This window comes from Aspergillus fijiensis, assembly GCF_003184825.1.
Source record: "Aspergillus fijiensis CBS 313.89 unplaced genomic scaffold BO72scaffold_15, whole genome shotgun sequence".
Lineage (NCBI taxonomy): Eukaryota > Fungi > Ascomycota > Eurotiomycetes > Eurotiales > Aspergillaceae > Aspergillus > Aspergillus fijiensis.
In genome coordinates, this window is record NW_024468991.1 from 121,200 (window position 1) to 136,157 (window position 14,958).

General features: G+C 59.9%; 6 protein-coding genes across 6 annotated transcripts; 4 read left to right on the plus strand and 2 right to left on the minus strand.

Annotated features, from left to right (window-relative positions):
• Positions 1-342: 342 nt before the first annotated feature.
• On the plus strand, positions 343-1,419 carry BO72DRAFT_446604 (mitochondrial 54S ribosomal protein mL38). Its single transcript, XM_040944331.1, has 2 exons — positions 343-592; positions 650-1,419. Exons 1-2 carry the CDS (start codon positions 418-420, stop codon positions 1,225-1,227), a joined length of 753 nt encoding a protein of 250 aa, XP_040802830.1. The 5' UTR covers positions 343-417; the 3' UTR covers positions 1,228-1,419.
• Positions 1,420-1,557: 138 nt separating this feature from the next.
• BO72DRAFT_446605 (S-adenosyl-L-methionine-dependent methyltransferase) lies at positions 1,558-3,634 on the plus strand. The gene is made up of 4 exons (XM_040944332.1): positions 1,558-1,835; positions 1,888-2,166; positions 2,240-2,290; positions 2,588-3,634. The coding sequence occupies exons 2-4, from the start codon at positions 2,032-2,034 to the stop codon at positions 3,353-3,355; spliced, it is 954 nt and encodes a 317-aa protein (XP_040802831.1). The 5' UTR covers positions 1,558-1,835; positions 1,888-2,031; the 3' UTR covers positions 3,356-3,634.
• Positions 3,635-3,689: 55 nt separating this feature from the next.
• On the plus strand, positions 3,690-4,849 carry BO72DRAFT_446607 (uncharacterized protein). Its single transcript, XM_040944333.1, has 2 exons — positions 3,690-3,888; positions 4,015-4,849. Exons 1-2 carry the CDS (start codon positions 3,742-3,744, stop codon positions 4,741-4,743), a joined length of 876 nt encoding a protein of 291 aa, XP_040802832.1. The 5' UTR covers positions 3,690-3,741; the 3' UTR covers positions 4,744-4,849.
• Positions 4,850-4,950: 101 nt separating this feature from the next.
• Positions 4,951-6,690, minus strand: BO72DRAFT_446608 (uncharacterized protein). The gene is made up of 3 exons (XM_040944334.1): positions 6,220-6,690; positions 5,628-6,142; positions 4,951-5,551 (listed from the first exon to the last, which is right to left on the minus strand). The coding sequence occupies exons 1-3, from the start codon at positions 6,433-6,435 to the stop codon at positions 5,104-5,106; spliced, it is 1,179 nt and encodes a 392-aa protein (XP_040802833.1). The 5' UTR covers positions 6,436-6,690; the 3' UTR covers positions 4,951-5,103.
• Positions 6,691-6,989: 299 nt separating this feature from the next.
• Positions 6,990-10,124, plus strand: BO72DRAFT_446611 (non-ribosomal peptide synthetase). The gene has a single exon (XM_040944335.1). The coding sequence runs from the start codon at positions 7,062-7,064 to the stop codon at positions 10,053-10,055; it is 2,994 nt and encodes a 997-aa protein (XP_040802834.1). The 5' UTR covers positions 6,990-7,061; the 3' UTR covers positions 10,056-10,124.
• A 412-nt stretch (positions 10,125-10,536) lies between these two features.
• BO72DRAFT_446612 (P-loop containing nucleoside triphosphate hydrolase protein) lies at positions 10,537-14,888 on the minus strand. Its single transcript, XM_040944336.1, has 3 exons — positions 11,646-14,888; positions 11,488-11,586; positions 10,537-11,402 (listed from the first exon to the last, which is right to left on the minus strand). Exons 1-3 carry the CDS (start codon positions 14,723-14,725, stop codon positions 10,586-10,588), a joined length of 3,996 nt encoding a protein of 1,331 aa, XP_040802835.1. The 5' UTR covers positions 14,726-14,888; the 3' UTR covers positions 10,537-10,585.
• Between the last annotated feature and the right edge of the window lie 70 nt (positions 14,889-14,958).

Here is a 14,958-nt window from a genome sequence, read left to right on the forward strand (position 1 = left end):
TCCACCGCAGTTGATCACAATAATGGAATGAACCGACTTGGCTATGGACAACAAACGCTAGAATTCCAACATAAACGAAAGACTGGAAAGGATCCCGCGTCGGCGTGTGCCATGGCTGGACTATCATGGCTAAGATTGGCAGCCAAGAGTGATAACAGGATGCTAAGGAAATTTAACCCCCGAACAATGTGCGCTAACACGCCCCGGCCATGTGGAAAGACGACCGTTTCTCCCCTAGCCAGGGCCAAGGCTGATGGAGCCATTCTCGCCTGGCTCGTCGGCAACCGACCTATTCTAGGCTAAGTGTTGAACAGGCACGCAATTGGTACCGAGTAAAGTTCGCAAGTTTCTCTATTTAACCCACCTCCCACCCAATTGTGAATTTCGCTACGTCCAGCTGAAACGCATATCCCCATCATGCGTCCTGTCTTTGCCATTGCCGCCTTCGCTGCGGTTGCTACTGCCGCAGCCGCGGACACCGTCCCCCCTGAGCTGGCTACCATTGGGGAGCCGTCAACAGTACTGAATGCCACCTACTCCGTGGGGTCGGCTGCAGTCAGCTTCACCCCTGGCGAGTTTCTTAACACGACCGGTATGCACGACCGATCCCCGTTTTAGACCGTCTGACTGACCAATGCGCCGTGTATAGTCGCCAAAAGCGCGCCGGAGCCGCATCTCCACGACTTGGGGCTGAGCAGCTCGGGACCCTACCTGCTGCTGATGGTCGACCCGGACTGGAACAAAACCACTCCCCCATCGGTGATCGTGCATACCGTTGTGGCCAACCTGACCACCGCCGTGAACAGCACCAGCGACGCGAACGTGTTGGCCTCCTACATTGCCCCCCAGCCCAAGTCCGGCACGCACAACTACACCCTGTTCCTGTTCGACCAGCCCGCCAACTTCAGCGTCCCCAGCCGCTACGAGTCCTTCATGCAGACCACTGCTGAGACTCCCCTGAACCGACTGAACCTGCCGCTGGAGAGCTTCCTCAATCAGACCGGACTGGGCAAGCCGGTCGCGGCCAACTACTTCCGCGTCACAGCGGCGAGCAACGACACCAGCTCCAGCTCGGGCGGATCCGGCTCCAGCACGAGCACGAGCACAGGCACGAGCACCGGCGCCGCCGCTAGCGAGACGTCGAGTGGGGCGGGCCACAGGATGGCAGCGGGCAGTTATCTGGCCGGCGCATTGGCCCTGGTCGGTGCGGCGGTGGTCTCCGTCTGATCTATACAGTAGACCACAGAAAGCGCTGCTCAAATACAATGATGGCAGGGGGGAAGTAGAGAGCAAACTGGCACCTCGCGTACTTTGTATATACTCAGCATTGTACTAATAATTACAACGCCCGGAAGAACGGCACACGCGTGCGGCCCAAACTCGACTCTACTCCAGCACTTAATGTAAGCTGCATGCACTAAGCCCGTTAGCGGGGGCCAGATTGTACTCCGGGTCATGCAATCTGGCATTTTCCATTAACCCCCCCCTGTAGAAAGCCAGCAACCGAGGTACACTATATCAGATGCGCAGTCCGTTTGAAACCAATCTCCCCAACTACCTGCACCATCTGCCCACCCTTCCGCTTTCCCCCCGTACACCATGGCTTCGCGCATCGAATCCCTGGCCACGACCATCGCCGACTCGGCCCAGCAATTACGAACCCTGCTAGCGCAGCACGGGATAGAGGAGCCCTCGTTTGCCGCCACTAGCCCTCCGTCGCTGGCGCTGCCCCCGCCCGTCGAGGCCGCACGCAACGCCCTCCTGCACGCCGCGTGCGAGATCCAGGATCTGCTGCTCGACCCGGCCGATCTCCTGCGCTCCTATGCCATTGTACGGCCCCTCATACACCCCCTGAATTGCTTACACTACTAATATAACGGGACCAAGCACGCCCACCTCATCGCCCTGCACTTCATCCAACAGTTCAACGTCGCGCACCTGGTCCCTCCCAACGGAGCCATCTCCTTTGCAGCCTTATCCGCGCAATGCGACGTCCCTGAAGCCGACGTCCGGCGCCTCCTCCGCCACGCGATGACCATCCGGGTCTTCGACGAGCCCGCCGAGAACGAAGTCGCCCACACGCGCGCCAGCATGCTGCTGCGCCAGGAAGGGTTCCATGGCTGGATTGGCTCGACCTGCACGAATAGCTGGCCCGGCGCGACCAGGGTATATAGTGCCCCCTCCCCAGCTAACCCAACACGGCAACTCATCTCGGCTAACCAGGGTGTGTTTGACATAGACGATCGAGGCATTAACGCGCTTTCCCGGCTCCGAGGAGCCCACTGAGTCGGTTAGTAGACCCCGGCAATTGAACGCCCTCCCTTTTTCCCTCTCTTCAAACAACACCATGTCACGCACCGGAGTACGCCAAATCCAGGAAGTTGAAAGAAAAGGGGGGTCTGGGGGTTCTCCCCCAGAAGGCTCACCCCGCCCAAGTCTCCAGACCAGCAGCGTCCTGGGGGAGAACCCCCAGACCCCCCTTTTTTTCATCTTCCCAAACAAAGCACCATACAGCGGCAGATTCCCCCTCCGGGAGAATCTGCCCAAGGATAGATACACAGGACTAAGCACTGACAAGACACGATAGGGCTTCGCGCTGGCCAACAACGGGCAGGCGCTGTACGAGGCGCTGGCGCAGTCGCCGGCCCGCGCCGCCACCTTCGCCGCCAGCAAGCGCGGTTACGCGTCGGGGGCGGCCATGGGCCCGGCGGCACTGGTCGCATCTGTCCACCCGCTCCTGGCCGGCCTCCCGGCGGACAGCGTGGTCGTCGACGTGGGCGGCGCGCAGGGCGACATCAGCTTCGCGCTGGCGGCCGCGTTCCCGCACCTGCGCTTCGTGGTGCAGGATCTTCCGGGGGTGATTGCTCGCGCGAGGGCGCAGCAGCAGCAGCAGCCGCCGCCATCCGCAGCAACAGACCGAGTCTCCTTCCACGCGCACGACTTCTTCACCCCGCAACCGCCCACCACCCCAGCAGCGCGGGTCTTCTACCTGCGCCACATCCTCCACAACTGGGGGGACGGCCACGCCATCCGGATTCTGCGGCAGCTGCGGCCGGCGCTGCGCGCGGGGGCGCGCGTGCTCATCCACGACCACGTGCTGGAGCAATACCCGGCGCAGGAGCCGATGTGGAAGCGGCGGCTCGCCAGCGCGATGGACCTGAATATGCTGTTGCTGCTGAACGCGCGCGAGCGGGACGAGGCGCAGTGGCGGGGGTTGCTGCGGGAGGCGGACGAGCGGTTTCGCTGGGTCGGGGTCCGGCGGGCGGAGGGGAGCGCGTTGGCGGTCGTGGAGGCTGTTTGGGATGATGGCCTTTGCCCTGGGACTTCCGGTACTGATTCAGGCACTGCTAAGTGAGGGTGGAAGGTTTGGGTGGCAGTATGGAAGAAGGGAGGGTGATTTACGCAGTTGGAGTTGATTTGCTGACGGGCATCCGACGGGGGACCGGAAGGATGTGCTACCCTGTAGTACTAAGTCAGTGAATAAGTAGCGTGCATTCGACGCAGGAGCAAGCTAGGGCTAAGCTTCACGCGCTAAAGACTCTCCCGTCAGCACTAGCTGGCTAGTTCGATGTTACCCCTCTTCAATCAGTAAAGTCTGAGGCATTTCGGTTTGTTTGCTGATTTAGGATCCTCCCCCCTTGGCAATAGCAAGTCAAATACGGAGTACAATTCAAACTCTTGTCCTGATTCATTTCCCTCGCCCATCCTTCCAACTGCCAAGACACAAAGCATTCAGCCACCATGTCCACCACCGACACTACCACCACAACCACCAAACCAGGCTGGTACCAAACCAGCGTCACGGCCATCGACCCCGCCGCGCAGTCCCTGCTGGAAGAGTACAGCGGGCTCAAGCCCGACGAGGTCCTCCCTCATGTCTTAGCCTTGGTACGCAAACCCCTTTCTTGCCAGCAAAAGACAATATCTCCCTATGGCCAATGTTTCACACAACGCCACCCCTCGTGCCAAGCCAACTAAAAGCCACCCATCCTGACCCCGCGAGAAACCAAACAGAGAGACGAAGCCTTCGCCATCTTCCCCTACCCCTGCATCGGCCAAATGCGCTTCCTTAGCTGCCACCTCGCGCGCCTCCCGTTCTACCCGCAGGTGCTAGCGCGGCTGCGCGCCTCGCCGGCCCACGGCTTCCTGGACGCCGGGTGCTGCGTCGGCCAGGAGCTGCGGCACCTGGTGCACTGCGCGGGGATCCCGGCGGCCCAGCTGTACGGCTTCGATCTCGAGCCCGGGTTCTTCGAGCTGGGGTACACGCTGTTCCGCGACGACGCGCAACGCTTTCCTGCGACGTTTGTGGGCGGGGACTTCGGGGTCGAGAGCGAGGAGGAGTGGGCGCGGGGCGCGATTGTGGGGACGGTCGCGGGCAAGGTGGATGTGGTGTGGGCGGGCTCGTTGCTGCATTTCTGGGATTACGAGGGCCAGGTCCGCGGTGTGGTGAGGCTGATTGGGCTGACTGGGGGTGAGCCGGGGGCGATTGTGTGTGGCCGGCAGATGGGGAGTACGGTGGCGGGGGTTTATGACTTGACGGGGCTGATGGATAAGACGCTGCATTATCGACATGATGTGGGGAGTTTGTTGGGGCTGTGGCGCGAGGTCGAGCGGAGGACGGGCACGAAGTGGGAGGTGCAGGCGGAGTTGGAGGTGGGCGAGACGACGGCGAAGATGCGCAATATGAGCTTTGTGGATGATAATGCGCGTGTGGTTTGGTGGTGTGCTACCCGGGTGCAGTGAGTGGTTATTCTATGAGTATGGGTGTGGGATTGAAATGGGGATGTGTGGTTACGAGATATGAGTATGAGTATGAGCATGAGGGTTACGGCGTTTGGCCAGGAAGCTGAAAGAAAGGGGGGTCTGGGGGTTCTCCCCCAGAATCCTGCTATTCCTGAGACTTGGTAGGGCGGGCGTTGTGGGGGAGAATCCCCAGACCCCCCTTCTTTTCACCTTTTGGGTAACATCCCAACTATACAGTCTACGCCTAGCCAGGAAGCTGAAAGAAAAGGGGGGTCTGGGGGTTCTCCCCCAGGACGCTGCTATTCTTACAGACATGTCTTCTTGCTTAGGTCTTGCATGTACTGTACACAGCCGAGAGTACTACCGGATATCCACATCCATCTTCACCAGGATCCCATTGGCTGAGACGAGGCCTGCGGCTGCCCCCCGGGCCCGATCGTCGGGGTCCTTGGAGGCGCAGCTGGTGGTGGTGAAGTGGCCCATCTGCAGCTGTTCGGTGCTGCTGCTGGCCTCGTCCTCGAGCCGCCGACGCGCGGCCCGCGCCGCCGCCGCCGCCGTCGAGGCGCGGCTGTAGTAGGTGTTCCCAGCCGCCCCGCCCGCCGTCCAGCTCTTGTTGGAGCGGCGGAACTTTTTGCTGAAGGCGACGCGGAAGCCCGAGGCGATGGGCACGGCGGTCGCGCACACGATCGCCACGTTGAGCTGGATCACGTCCAGCAGCTCGAAGGGCGCGGCCGCGTAGGTGAAGTCCGAGTGCAGGTTCGTGGCGGTGTAGAGGACGGCGACGCGGGCGATGGCGGAGACGACGGCGCTGCGGAGAGTGGGATTAGAGATATGGATATAAGGAGGAGACGCAGGGAATTCGGGCAGAGGGGAGGGGAGTGTACATGAATCCGACCGAGAACACGATGATGAGCCCTATTTTGCGGGCGAGCGGCATCTGCAGGGTGGCGATGGTGGCAATGGGCAGCACCAGGATGGCGACATCGGAGACCAGGTCCATAATTAGCGGCAGAGCGTCGGCGGTGGTGGTGTTATGGCAGGTGCCGTGCATGGTCGACTGCGGGTCGAAACGCTCCCAGTAGTAGCTGGCCGGCACGCACGAGAGCGCGTACGAGATGGTCGACCCGATCGCCCACAGCACCACGTATACCATGTTCGTCCACCAGAAGATGCGCAGCCAGATCTGCTGCACAATGAACAGCCGACGGTAGTAGAGCAGCAGGGCGATCTTGGTGGCCAGCATCGAGGGCCCGTTGAAGGTGGCTGTGAGCCACACGCACAAGAAAATCCACTTCAGCGCATGCAGGGTGGGATCCTCCGTATTGACGCGGAAGAGGTGGTATCCCAGTCCATAGTGCACCGCAACTATGGTGGCGACGGAGACCACGTTGGCGAAGAGCTAGAGGCCAAGGAGAGGGGGAGGTCAGTGACTCGGTTGAGTCTGTGGATGCAGAGGATGACGACCAGAACACGTACGACAGCCACGACCAGCCAATAGTCCTCCTGCATGGGGCGTTTCTGGATGCGCCATTGGGCCCAGATGCGCAGCATCACGCCCAGATTGCCAAGCACCAGCATGGTGACGCTGAGGCCCAACACCACCGGCTGGAGTGACTGCGACCACTCCGCCAGCTCCGCCGCGGTTAGCGTCGAGGTGTGGGTGGAGGACGACGAGGACATCGTCTCCGACATGGTGAAGGATAGTGATCAAATTGTAGATAAAAGATAAGAAATGAGAATAGAATCGATGGGGAAAGGGATGGGAGGACAATCCGTCAGATCGTCAAGATCCTCTCAACAACCCAACAAAGCCCATTGTCAGCGAAGAGGCGCTCTGCCAGTGATAAATAACCCTTACTGCCTCCTGATGGTGGCCAGACTGATCCTGATGGCAGGGATACTGTGACAGGGATACAGGGATACAGTGCTGGACTGCACACTAGTTCGAATCACCAATTATCACCGATATCTGCCAGATTGAAAAGAAGAGAAAAGAGGGGAAGGGCCGGACTTTGACAGGACAAGACCAGACAAGACCAAACCACCGGCCCACTTTTCCGCCCCTGCATCGCGTCGGCCCTAATCCGGCACTAATCAATTCCTGTACGAAGGAGATTTGTCCATGAACTCCGCAAAGACTCCGTAGACTCCGTACTTGTTGGCCCCCGCGCCAAAATGCATCGTCCGATAAGACATGCAGACAAGCCTCGCAAATCGGCGATGCAGTGCTTAGCTCTGCAACCTGCCCATAAGAATGCACGCACCCAAGCACCATGGGACTTTTTCGATAATCGTCCCCAACACCCCTCCCTCTCATCATGTTACTGCATCCTGGTCCTTCACCTGCCGCCTTGGGGCTGGGCAAAAACCAAGTGCGGAGCTGCACTGCGGAAGTCATTGTTGGTGAGACCCTGCCCCCACGCGAGGCTACTAGCCTGCTCGAGCTTCTGCAGCGAGCTGCAACCACCCCCGCAGGCATCACCTTTTACACTGCAGAGTCAGCAGAGTCGGGCCACTGGCTCTCCTACCAGCAGCTTCTCGACCAGGCCTGCCACGATGCGCACTGGCTGCAAACCTCGGTGTCGAATCTGCAGCGAGAGACGGTATTCCTGCTACATTTCGACACCCACGAGGAAAACATCCGCTGGTTCTGGGCCTGCACCGTCGCAGGCTACTTGCCTTGTATTGTTCCCAAATTTGCGGTCTCGACCGACCGTCGCATTGCGCAGGCCGAACACATTCTCCAGCTGCTGGATGGGCCGGTGGTGCTCACCAACGGCCGCATGGCGTGCGCCTTCCAGGGCATCGACACCCCGCGTTTGTATCGCGTCGATCAGCAATCCGCACTGACCAGCAAATTGACCATTTCGTCTACCTCTCCTCCACTCCCAGTGAATCGCAATCAACGGGCAGATGATCTCGGAGCCCTGATGCTCACCTCAGGCAGTACCGGCTTCTCCAAAGCCGTGTGTCTCCGCCAGCCGCAGATGCTGGCCGCAGCGGCCGGGAAGGCCGCGCACTGCGGGGCGACCTCTCAGGATGTCTTCCTCAGCTGGATTGCGCTCGACCACGTCGTCAACCTGGTCGAGATGCACCTCCACGCCATGCGGCTAGGGGCGGAGCAGATCCAGGTGGCGACTGAGCTCGTGGTGGCCGAGCCGCGCCGGTTCCTCAACCTGGTCGATCGTCATCGCGTCTCCCTCAGCTTCGCCCCCAACTTCTTCCTGGCCCTGCTGTGCGAGCGCGTCTGTCGTCCGACGCCGGAGCAGGAGCAGGAGCAGGAGGCCCAGTCCGCCCCGAGCTGGGACCTCTCGTGTCTGCGCTGTGTCTTTTCCGGCGGCGAGGCCACCGTGCGGCAAATGGCGGTGCAGCTCCTCCGCGCATTGGAGCCCTACGGCGCCCGGCCCTTCATCCGTGCCGGCTACGGCTTGACCGAGTCATGCGCGGGCATGGTCTGGGACCTGGTCGACCACACCGTGGACGGCCTCCACGAGACGGCGGGCGAGTTCATGTGCTGTGGCCTGCCCATCCCCGGGGTGGAGATGCGCGTGCTGCGGGAGATGGACGAGCGCGAGGCGGCTGCGGGCGAGGAGGGGATGTTGCAGCTGCGCGGAGCTGTGCTGTTCGACCAATACTATCGGGATGCCGCCGCCACGCGTGCGGCCTTCACGTCCGACGGCTGGTTCATCACGGGGGACAACGCCTACCTGGACGCGCACGGCCAGCTATACATCACGGGCCGCACCAAGGACACGCTCTTGCTCAACGGGCTGACCATCTTTGCCGTTGAGGTCGAGCACAGCCTCGAGCAGGCGCGGATCCCCGGTCTGACCCCGAGCTTCACGCTGGTCTTCGCCCACCGGCCCCCTGGCGCCTTGACCGAGTCCTATTGCGTGGTGTATCTGCCCAGCTACAGCCCGGACGACGCTGCGGCCCGTGTCGCCACCACCGAAGCCATCGAGCGAATCGCCAGCCTGGTCGTGCACGTCAAGCCCGCCGCGGTGCTCCCCCTGCCCCGCCGCTACTTCGAAAAGACCTCCCTCGGCAAGCTCTCCCGCGCGCACTTCCGGCGCCTCTTCGAGTCCGGTGCCCTGAACTCTGAACGCGAAGCCCACGAGAGCAGCATCCATGCGCACCGCCAAGCGCATCGACAGGCCCCCTCCTCACCCACCGAGCAAGCCATCCTCACCCTCGTCTGCGCGCGCCTCCACGCGGCCGATCTGGACGCCGTCAGTGTGACTACCAACCTCTTCAGCCTGGGTCTCTCCTCGCTCGACTTCTACACCGTCACGCAAGACCTGTACCAGACGTTCGGGGTGGTCTTCACCCTCCCGGACCTCCTCATGGACCCAACCGTTGCCGGCCTCGCCCGCCGCCTCGCCTCCAAGCAACAACAACAACAACAACGCCAACACCAACCCAGCCCTAACACCCTCTCCACCCCCTCCCCAACCCCAGCCCTCCCCACAGAATACGACCCCGTCGTCCCCCTCCAACTCACCGGCCCCAAAACCCCACTCTGGCTCGTGCACCCCGCCTCCGGCAACGTCCTCATCTTCGCCAACCTAGCACGGGCCTTCCACGACCGGCCCATCTACGCCTTCCGCTCGCGCGGCGTGCAACCCGGCGAACCACTGTTCACCAGCATCGCCGAGATGGCCGACACCTACGCCACCGCAATGCAACACACCCAACCCTCCGGCCCCTACGCCCTCGCCGGCTACTCGCTCGGCAGCAGTATCGCCTTTGAGATCGCCAAACGGCTCGAAGCCGCCGGCGCAGAAGTGCGGTTCCTGGGCGCCCTCGACGGACCCCCCGACATCGCGCCCCTAGTGGGGCAGCTCACCTGGACCGAAGCCCTGGTCATGATCGGGTATTTCTACGAGCTCATCTCCGAAAGACGCTGCGTGGCGCTCATGCCGCAGCTGCGGGATGTGGAGCGCGAGCGCGCATTGGATGTGATCCTCGCTGAGGCCGACGCTAACCGCGTGAAGGCGTTGCGGTTGGATAGGGAGGCGCTCCGGCATGTCACCGACGTGACGGCGGGGTTCTCGCGCGCCGCGGGCATGTATACGCCCGCCGGGAGCGTGGCGGGCGCGCCGGTCGATGTGTTCGCCGTCGATCCACTGCTCACGGTCACGGCGGACCGGGCGGTCTGGGTCGAGCGGTATCTGGGGCAGTGGAGGGGGCTGTCGCAAAGGGGCATGGCGGTGCATCAGTGCGAGGGCCGGCATGCTGATATGCTCGGGGCGAGGTATGTGAATGGGCTGCAGCTGGTGTTGCGCCGGGTGCTGGAGGAGAGGGGCGTGTAGACTGCGGCTGCTTAACGTACTATGAGTTTATGTTGGGAAGCATGGAGATAAAGAATACAATACGATGTGATGTGATGTGATATGGACGTGCTGGACGCGGGCTGGCTGGCTGGCGTTTCTGGGGGAGAACCCCCAGACCCCCCTTTTCTTTCAGCTTCCTGGGTAGGTGTACACTGTACAGCAGGGGTATATAGCCTTTCGTCTTGCCATATTTGGGAAAATGAAAGAAAGGGGGGTCTGGGGGTTCTCCCCCAGATCACTGCTACTCTTAAAGACTTGGACAGGCAGGCGTTCTGGGGGAGAACCCCCAGACCCCCCTTTCTTTCAGCTTCCTGGCCCAGCGTAGACTATCCAGCCGCGGAGTATCAGGGAGATTCCCGGCGGGAAATCCCCCGTCGCATACTGCTATACTTGAAAAGGTGAAAAAAAAGGGGGGTCTGGGGGTTCTCCCCCAGAACGCTGCTTTCCCAGTGAGTATACAGACGGCCGGCCCTGCTTCATGCAGACAAACACAAACGCAAACAACGCCATCAAGCCTCCGCCCTCCCAACCATCCACAGATCCCTAAGCCACCCCCGCGGCCGAGCAACCAACTCCGCCGGCGCCCCATCCTCCACCAGCCGGCCCGCATCCATGACCAGAACCCGGTCGAACTCTCCCACGAACTCCAGCCGATGTCCGACCATCACCACCGTGTACCCCGCGAACTCACTCCGGATGAGATCGCGCATCACCCGCTGCGTCGCTGCGTCCACGCCGCTGTCGATCTCGTCGAGCAGCAATATCCCTCCGCTAGCACCTTGATACATAGAAGGGAGGTGATCGCGATCACCCAGCGACACAGCAGGGGTCTTTGACATTGCCTTACCAAAGGGAAAGCCAGCGCCAGAAGGCTCTGTAGTGCATTGCTCCTCCGCCAAGCCCTTCGCACGCACCCGCCGCCGCAGCACCGCGCGCGCCAAGCTCCACAGCTGCTTCTGGCCGTGGCTCAGCGCGTCGGCTGTGAAGGGGGCGTCGAGACCCCCGCGCGCCGTGACCACGCTCCAGAGACCCGTGCGCTCCAGGATGGTTTGGCACTCGGCGGGATCGGTGGTCTCGTTCGCGAATGGAGCGAGGAGGTTCGTGCGGAAGGAGGCGGTGCCGTCGGGGAGGAAGATGGCGTCTTGCGGGACGGCAATGAGGCGATGGCGCAGGGTCGCGTGGTCGATTGAGTGGAGAGGTACGCCGTCGATTGTCAGGGCTGTGTCTTCGTCCGCGTTGGTGACAGCTGCGGTGATGGTGGTTGTTCGCGGTGAGGGGATTGGGTCCAAGAGGCGCAGGAGGAGAAGGAGGATTGTCGATTTGCCGCTTGGTTCGGGTTTGTTAGCCTTCTCGTTTGTGGGGATGAGAGCAGTGAAGTATCATCTTAAAGAAAGATGGGTTGAGGATTCACCTTCCGGTTCTACCGCAGATTGCAACTTTCTGTCCGGGTTCGATTGTGAATGATACGTCTCGGATGGCGAGGCTGTCCGAGTCGGGAGCGGCTTCGTTGCTGCGAGTAGTTAGTATAAGGGCTATCTTCACGTCACAAACACGGAAAGCGCAATTTACCTGTACGAAGCAGAGACATGCTGGAATGCAATGCTGCCTTTATCCGGCCATGAGGCAGGAAGTCGGGTTGAACTATCGCCGTCCTTACTGCTGTCATCCTCCAGCCGATTCTTCTCAAGCCCGGCACCACCAGCCCCGCTGTCGCAGAATGCTTTGATCCGGGCTACAGCACCGATGGAAGTCTCGAGGGCCGTGTACATGCGGACCAAGCCGGCCAGGGTCTTGCCAAAGCTCATCAGGGAGACCAAGCTGGCTCCAGTGAAGCCGGCACTTGTGTCGCGAAGCTGGGTGGTCAGCGCTACGACGAGCACGGCTAGAACAGCCACTACCATGTCGAGAACAAAGGACAACCACCGCTGGATCATGCTCAGCAAGTAGGCCGGGCGCTGGGATGCGTCGAGTAGCGCGTTGTTCACGCCGATTGACTCCTTGACCCAACCGAATGCGCGCAGTGTGGCAACACCCTTGATGGTATTGAGGTGGTGGCTGTAGAGAGGGCTCTTGGCCTCAAGGTCCAGCAGGCGGAGCTGACGGGAGGTGCGTAGATAGAAACGCTGGATTGCGTATATGATGGCCAGCACGAAGGGGTAGGCGATCAGGGTGTAGGGCGATGAGCCGGCGACGATCACCGCGGCCCCACCGATGGCGATCCAAACCTGCAGGGAGGTATTAATCAGCGCCTGAGCTAACTCCCCGTCAATCAAGGTCATGTCCTGCGAGAACAGGTTAGTGAGGACCCCTGTGTCGGTCTGGGATAGGGTGGACCAGGGAGCGGCGATGACCGTCCGCAGCAATGCATCGTGCAGACGCGATCCCGAGGTACGTATGATGGCCAGCATGCCGATGGCCGCCTCGCTAACAATAGTGGCTAGGGCCAGACACTGGAGACAAGCATAGATTCCCAGGTAAAAGGACTTTGATTGGCCGAAGGTATCAGTACTCCAATAGCCGATCCAGATCGTGGGAAAGTTGTAGAGAAACCCGCAGAGAACGCCGAATGTGGCGAAGCTGATGAGCAGCCAAGGGCCAATGCTGCGGCAGTAGTACAAGAAGACGGCAGCATCTCCAATGGCCCGACTCGATTCCCCGCTCTTGATCTTTGGAATAACTGCTTTGTAACCATTTGCGGGGGGAGATTGGTTTGTCGGTGCAGATGGTGGAGAGGAAGGACGCGGAATCGTTCCTCTTTCGCTCGCGGCGGCTGTTTGCAGAGTGAGGGTACGAAGATCGCGGGGTGATTCCTTCTCTGCGATTGTCCCATCCTCTCTCAATGCGATGATATAGTCCGCTGCAGACAGATGTCGAATGGCACTGGTGCAGAAGATTGCGACCGCCCCTCTATCCCTCAGAATCCCTGAAGGACCGAAGACTGCGTGAAGGATGTGCTCCTCAGTGGTCGCGTCTAGTCCGCTGAGGACGTCGTCCAGGATCAGCAGGTCACACTGAAGGTATAACGCCCTGGCAAGCGCGATTCGCCGCTTCTGGCCGCCACTGAGTGCGATTCCATCGCTGCCAATTTGGGTCTGATCACCCTGGGAAAGCAGCTGCAGATCGCGAGACAGCATTGTGGCCTCGACCACGCTCGTATATCTTTCGGCATCGAAGGTAGAGTACCCTTGAATGGCATCGCGAATACTCGCATTGGGAAGAAACGGAACCTGATCACAATATCCAATTTGGCGGAACTTAGTCCGTATGAAGACCTCACCTTCGGTGAACGGAATCTCTCCTAACAGCGCTTTACACAGTGTGGTCTTTCCGCAGGCAACGGGACCATGGATTATATTCAATCCTGCGGAGATCGAAACCTCGAGGTTTTTCAAAGTCAGCACGTTTGATTGCCAGCCGAAGCCCCCAGCCGTGATATTTACCACTGGGGACAACTTCTCCCCTGCAACCTTTTCTTTCCACGGCTCATCGGACATGAGGGGACGGCGATAGTCGTGTCTCGATTCTCCCTCGAGAAACATCTGGATTCTCGACAGAGATGTAAAGGCCGCAAGCAGCTGGGGGGCGACTTGGAAGAGGGCAGAGAATGGCCCGCACAGAAGCTGAAGGTAGGCGAGGGAGGTGAAGATGGCGGTGGTGTTCAAATTGCCCAAGCTAAACGCAAAGGCGAAGATAGGACTTAGGAGCACTGGCATGAATCCGATTCCCACTGAAGTCACAAGAAAGGTTCGGAACTTCCCTCCAGCGTGCAGTTCGTCCCGCCGCGATCCTCGAATGAAATCTTCCACTGGCTGGGTAAGTCCAGAAATTCTCAAGTGTTTCATGGTAGCAATCACGGTTGAGGTATGCCCGACCCGCTTCTGGATTGCTTGCATCCAAGCTATCTGCTTAGGACCCACAAACCGCATCACGAGAGTCGACATAATGGCGCCGAGGATGACAACAATGAGCGCCACAAAGGCGGTGCCGATCTGACGCTGAAGAAGCCAGCTCACAATCGCCACCTGGAGGGGGTTGGCCCAGAATTCGTGCAGCTGCATAAGACCCATCATGATCCTCTCGACATCAGTGCTCATCAGCGTGACGGCTGCCTTGTCGTCCCCAGCGGAAAGTGGCTGCTGGGTGGTCTTTTGGTAGATTGCCGATACCAGGCATGGGCGGATCATGAATAGGGCCCGTTCGTGGAGATACCAATAGAGAGCTGTGATGATTGGCATACCGACGTACACTAACGCTGTCGCCCCGATAAGCGCATATTTCTCTTTGACTACCAGATCGGTATCGGGCTTGGTGAGCCATTCGAGTATCGTCTCGATGAGAAAAGATTGGCAAATTGTGAAGCCGACCAGGGCGAGACGAGGAATGACTGGCAGTAGGAGGGGGATTGCTAATGTGCGAGCAACTGCTTTGGCCAAGTCATTTTGTTGGTCCTTCCGGAAAAGGGCGCGTTGGGTGTATTTGGCGAAGGTCTTCTGTAGGGCTTCAATCGACACGCTTGGGTCCAGAGTGTAGAGGTCTGATAGATCTAGGACCTTTCTGTAACCTGAGATGACAAGGGGCACAAGCCATACAAAGGTGCCCTGAACAGTAGGACCAAATAAAGCATCGTCTACACAACTGGGTGGTTCCATTCGGAGCGATACCGAGAAAGAAATGTATTGAGTTGTCAATGCAAGCGCAGGTAGTGGGCGGAGGATAGTGAATGTAAGGTGATAAAAGTCTAACCTAGATCGACGCTCGATTACATATAAACAGGGCAACCATGACAGGGATTAATCTTGGAATGAGCACTGGAGAATCTGGTAGCAAGGCATGGCAGTCATTGGGGAAAACGAGAAAGCTACCTAAGCAGTCAAGGTATAGG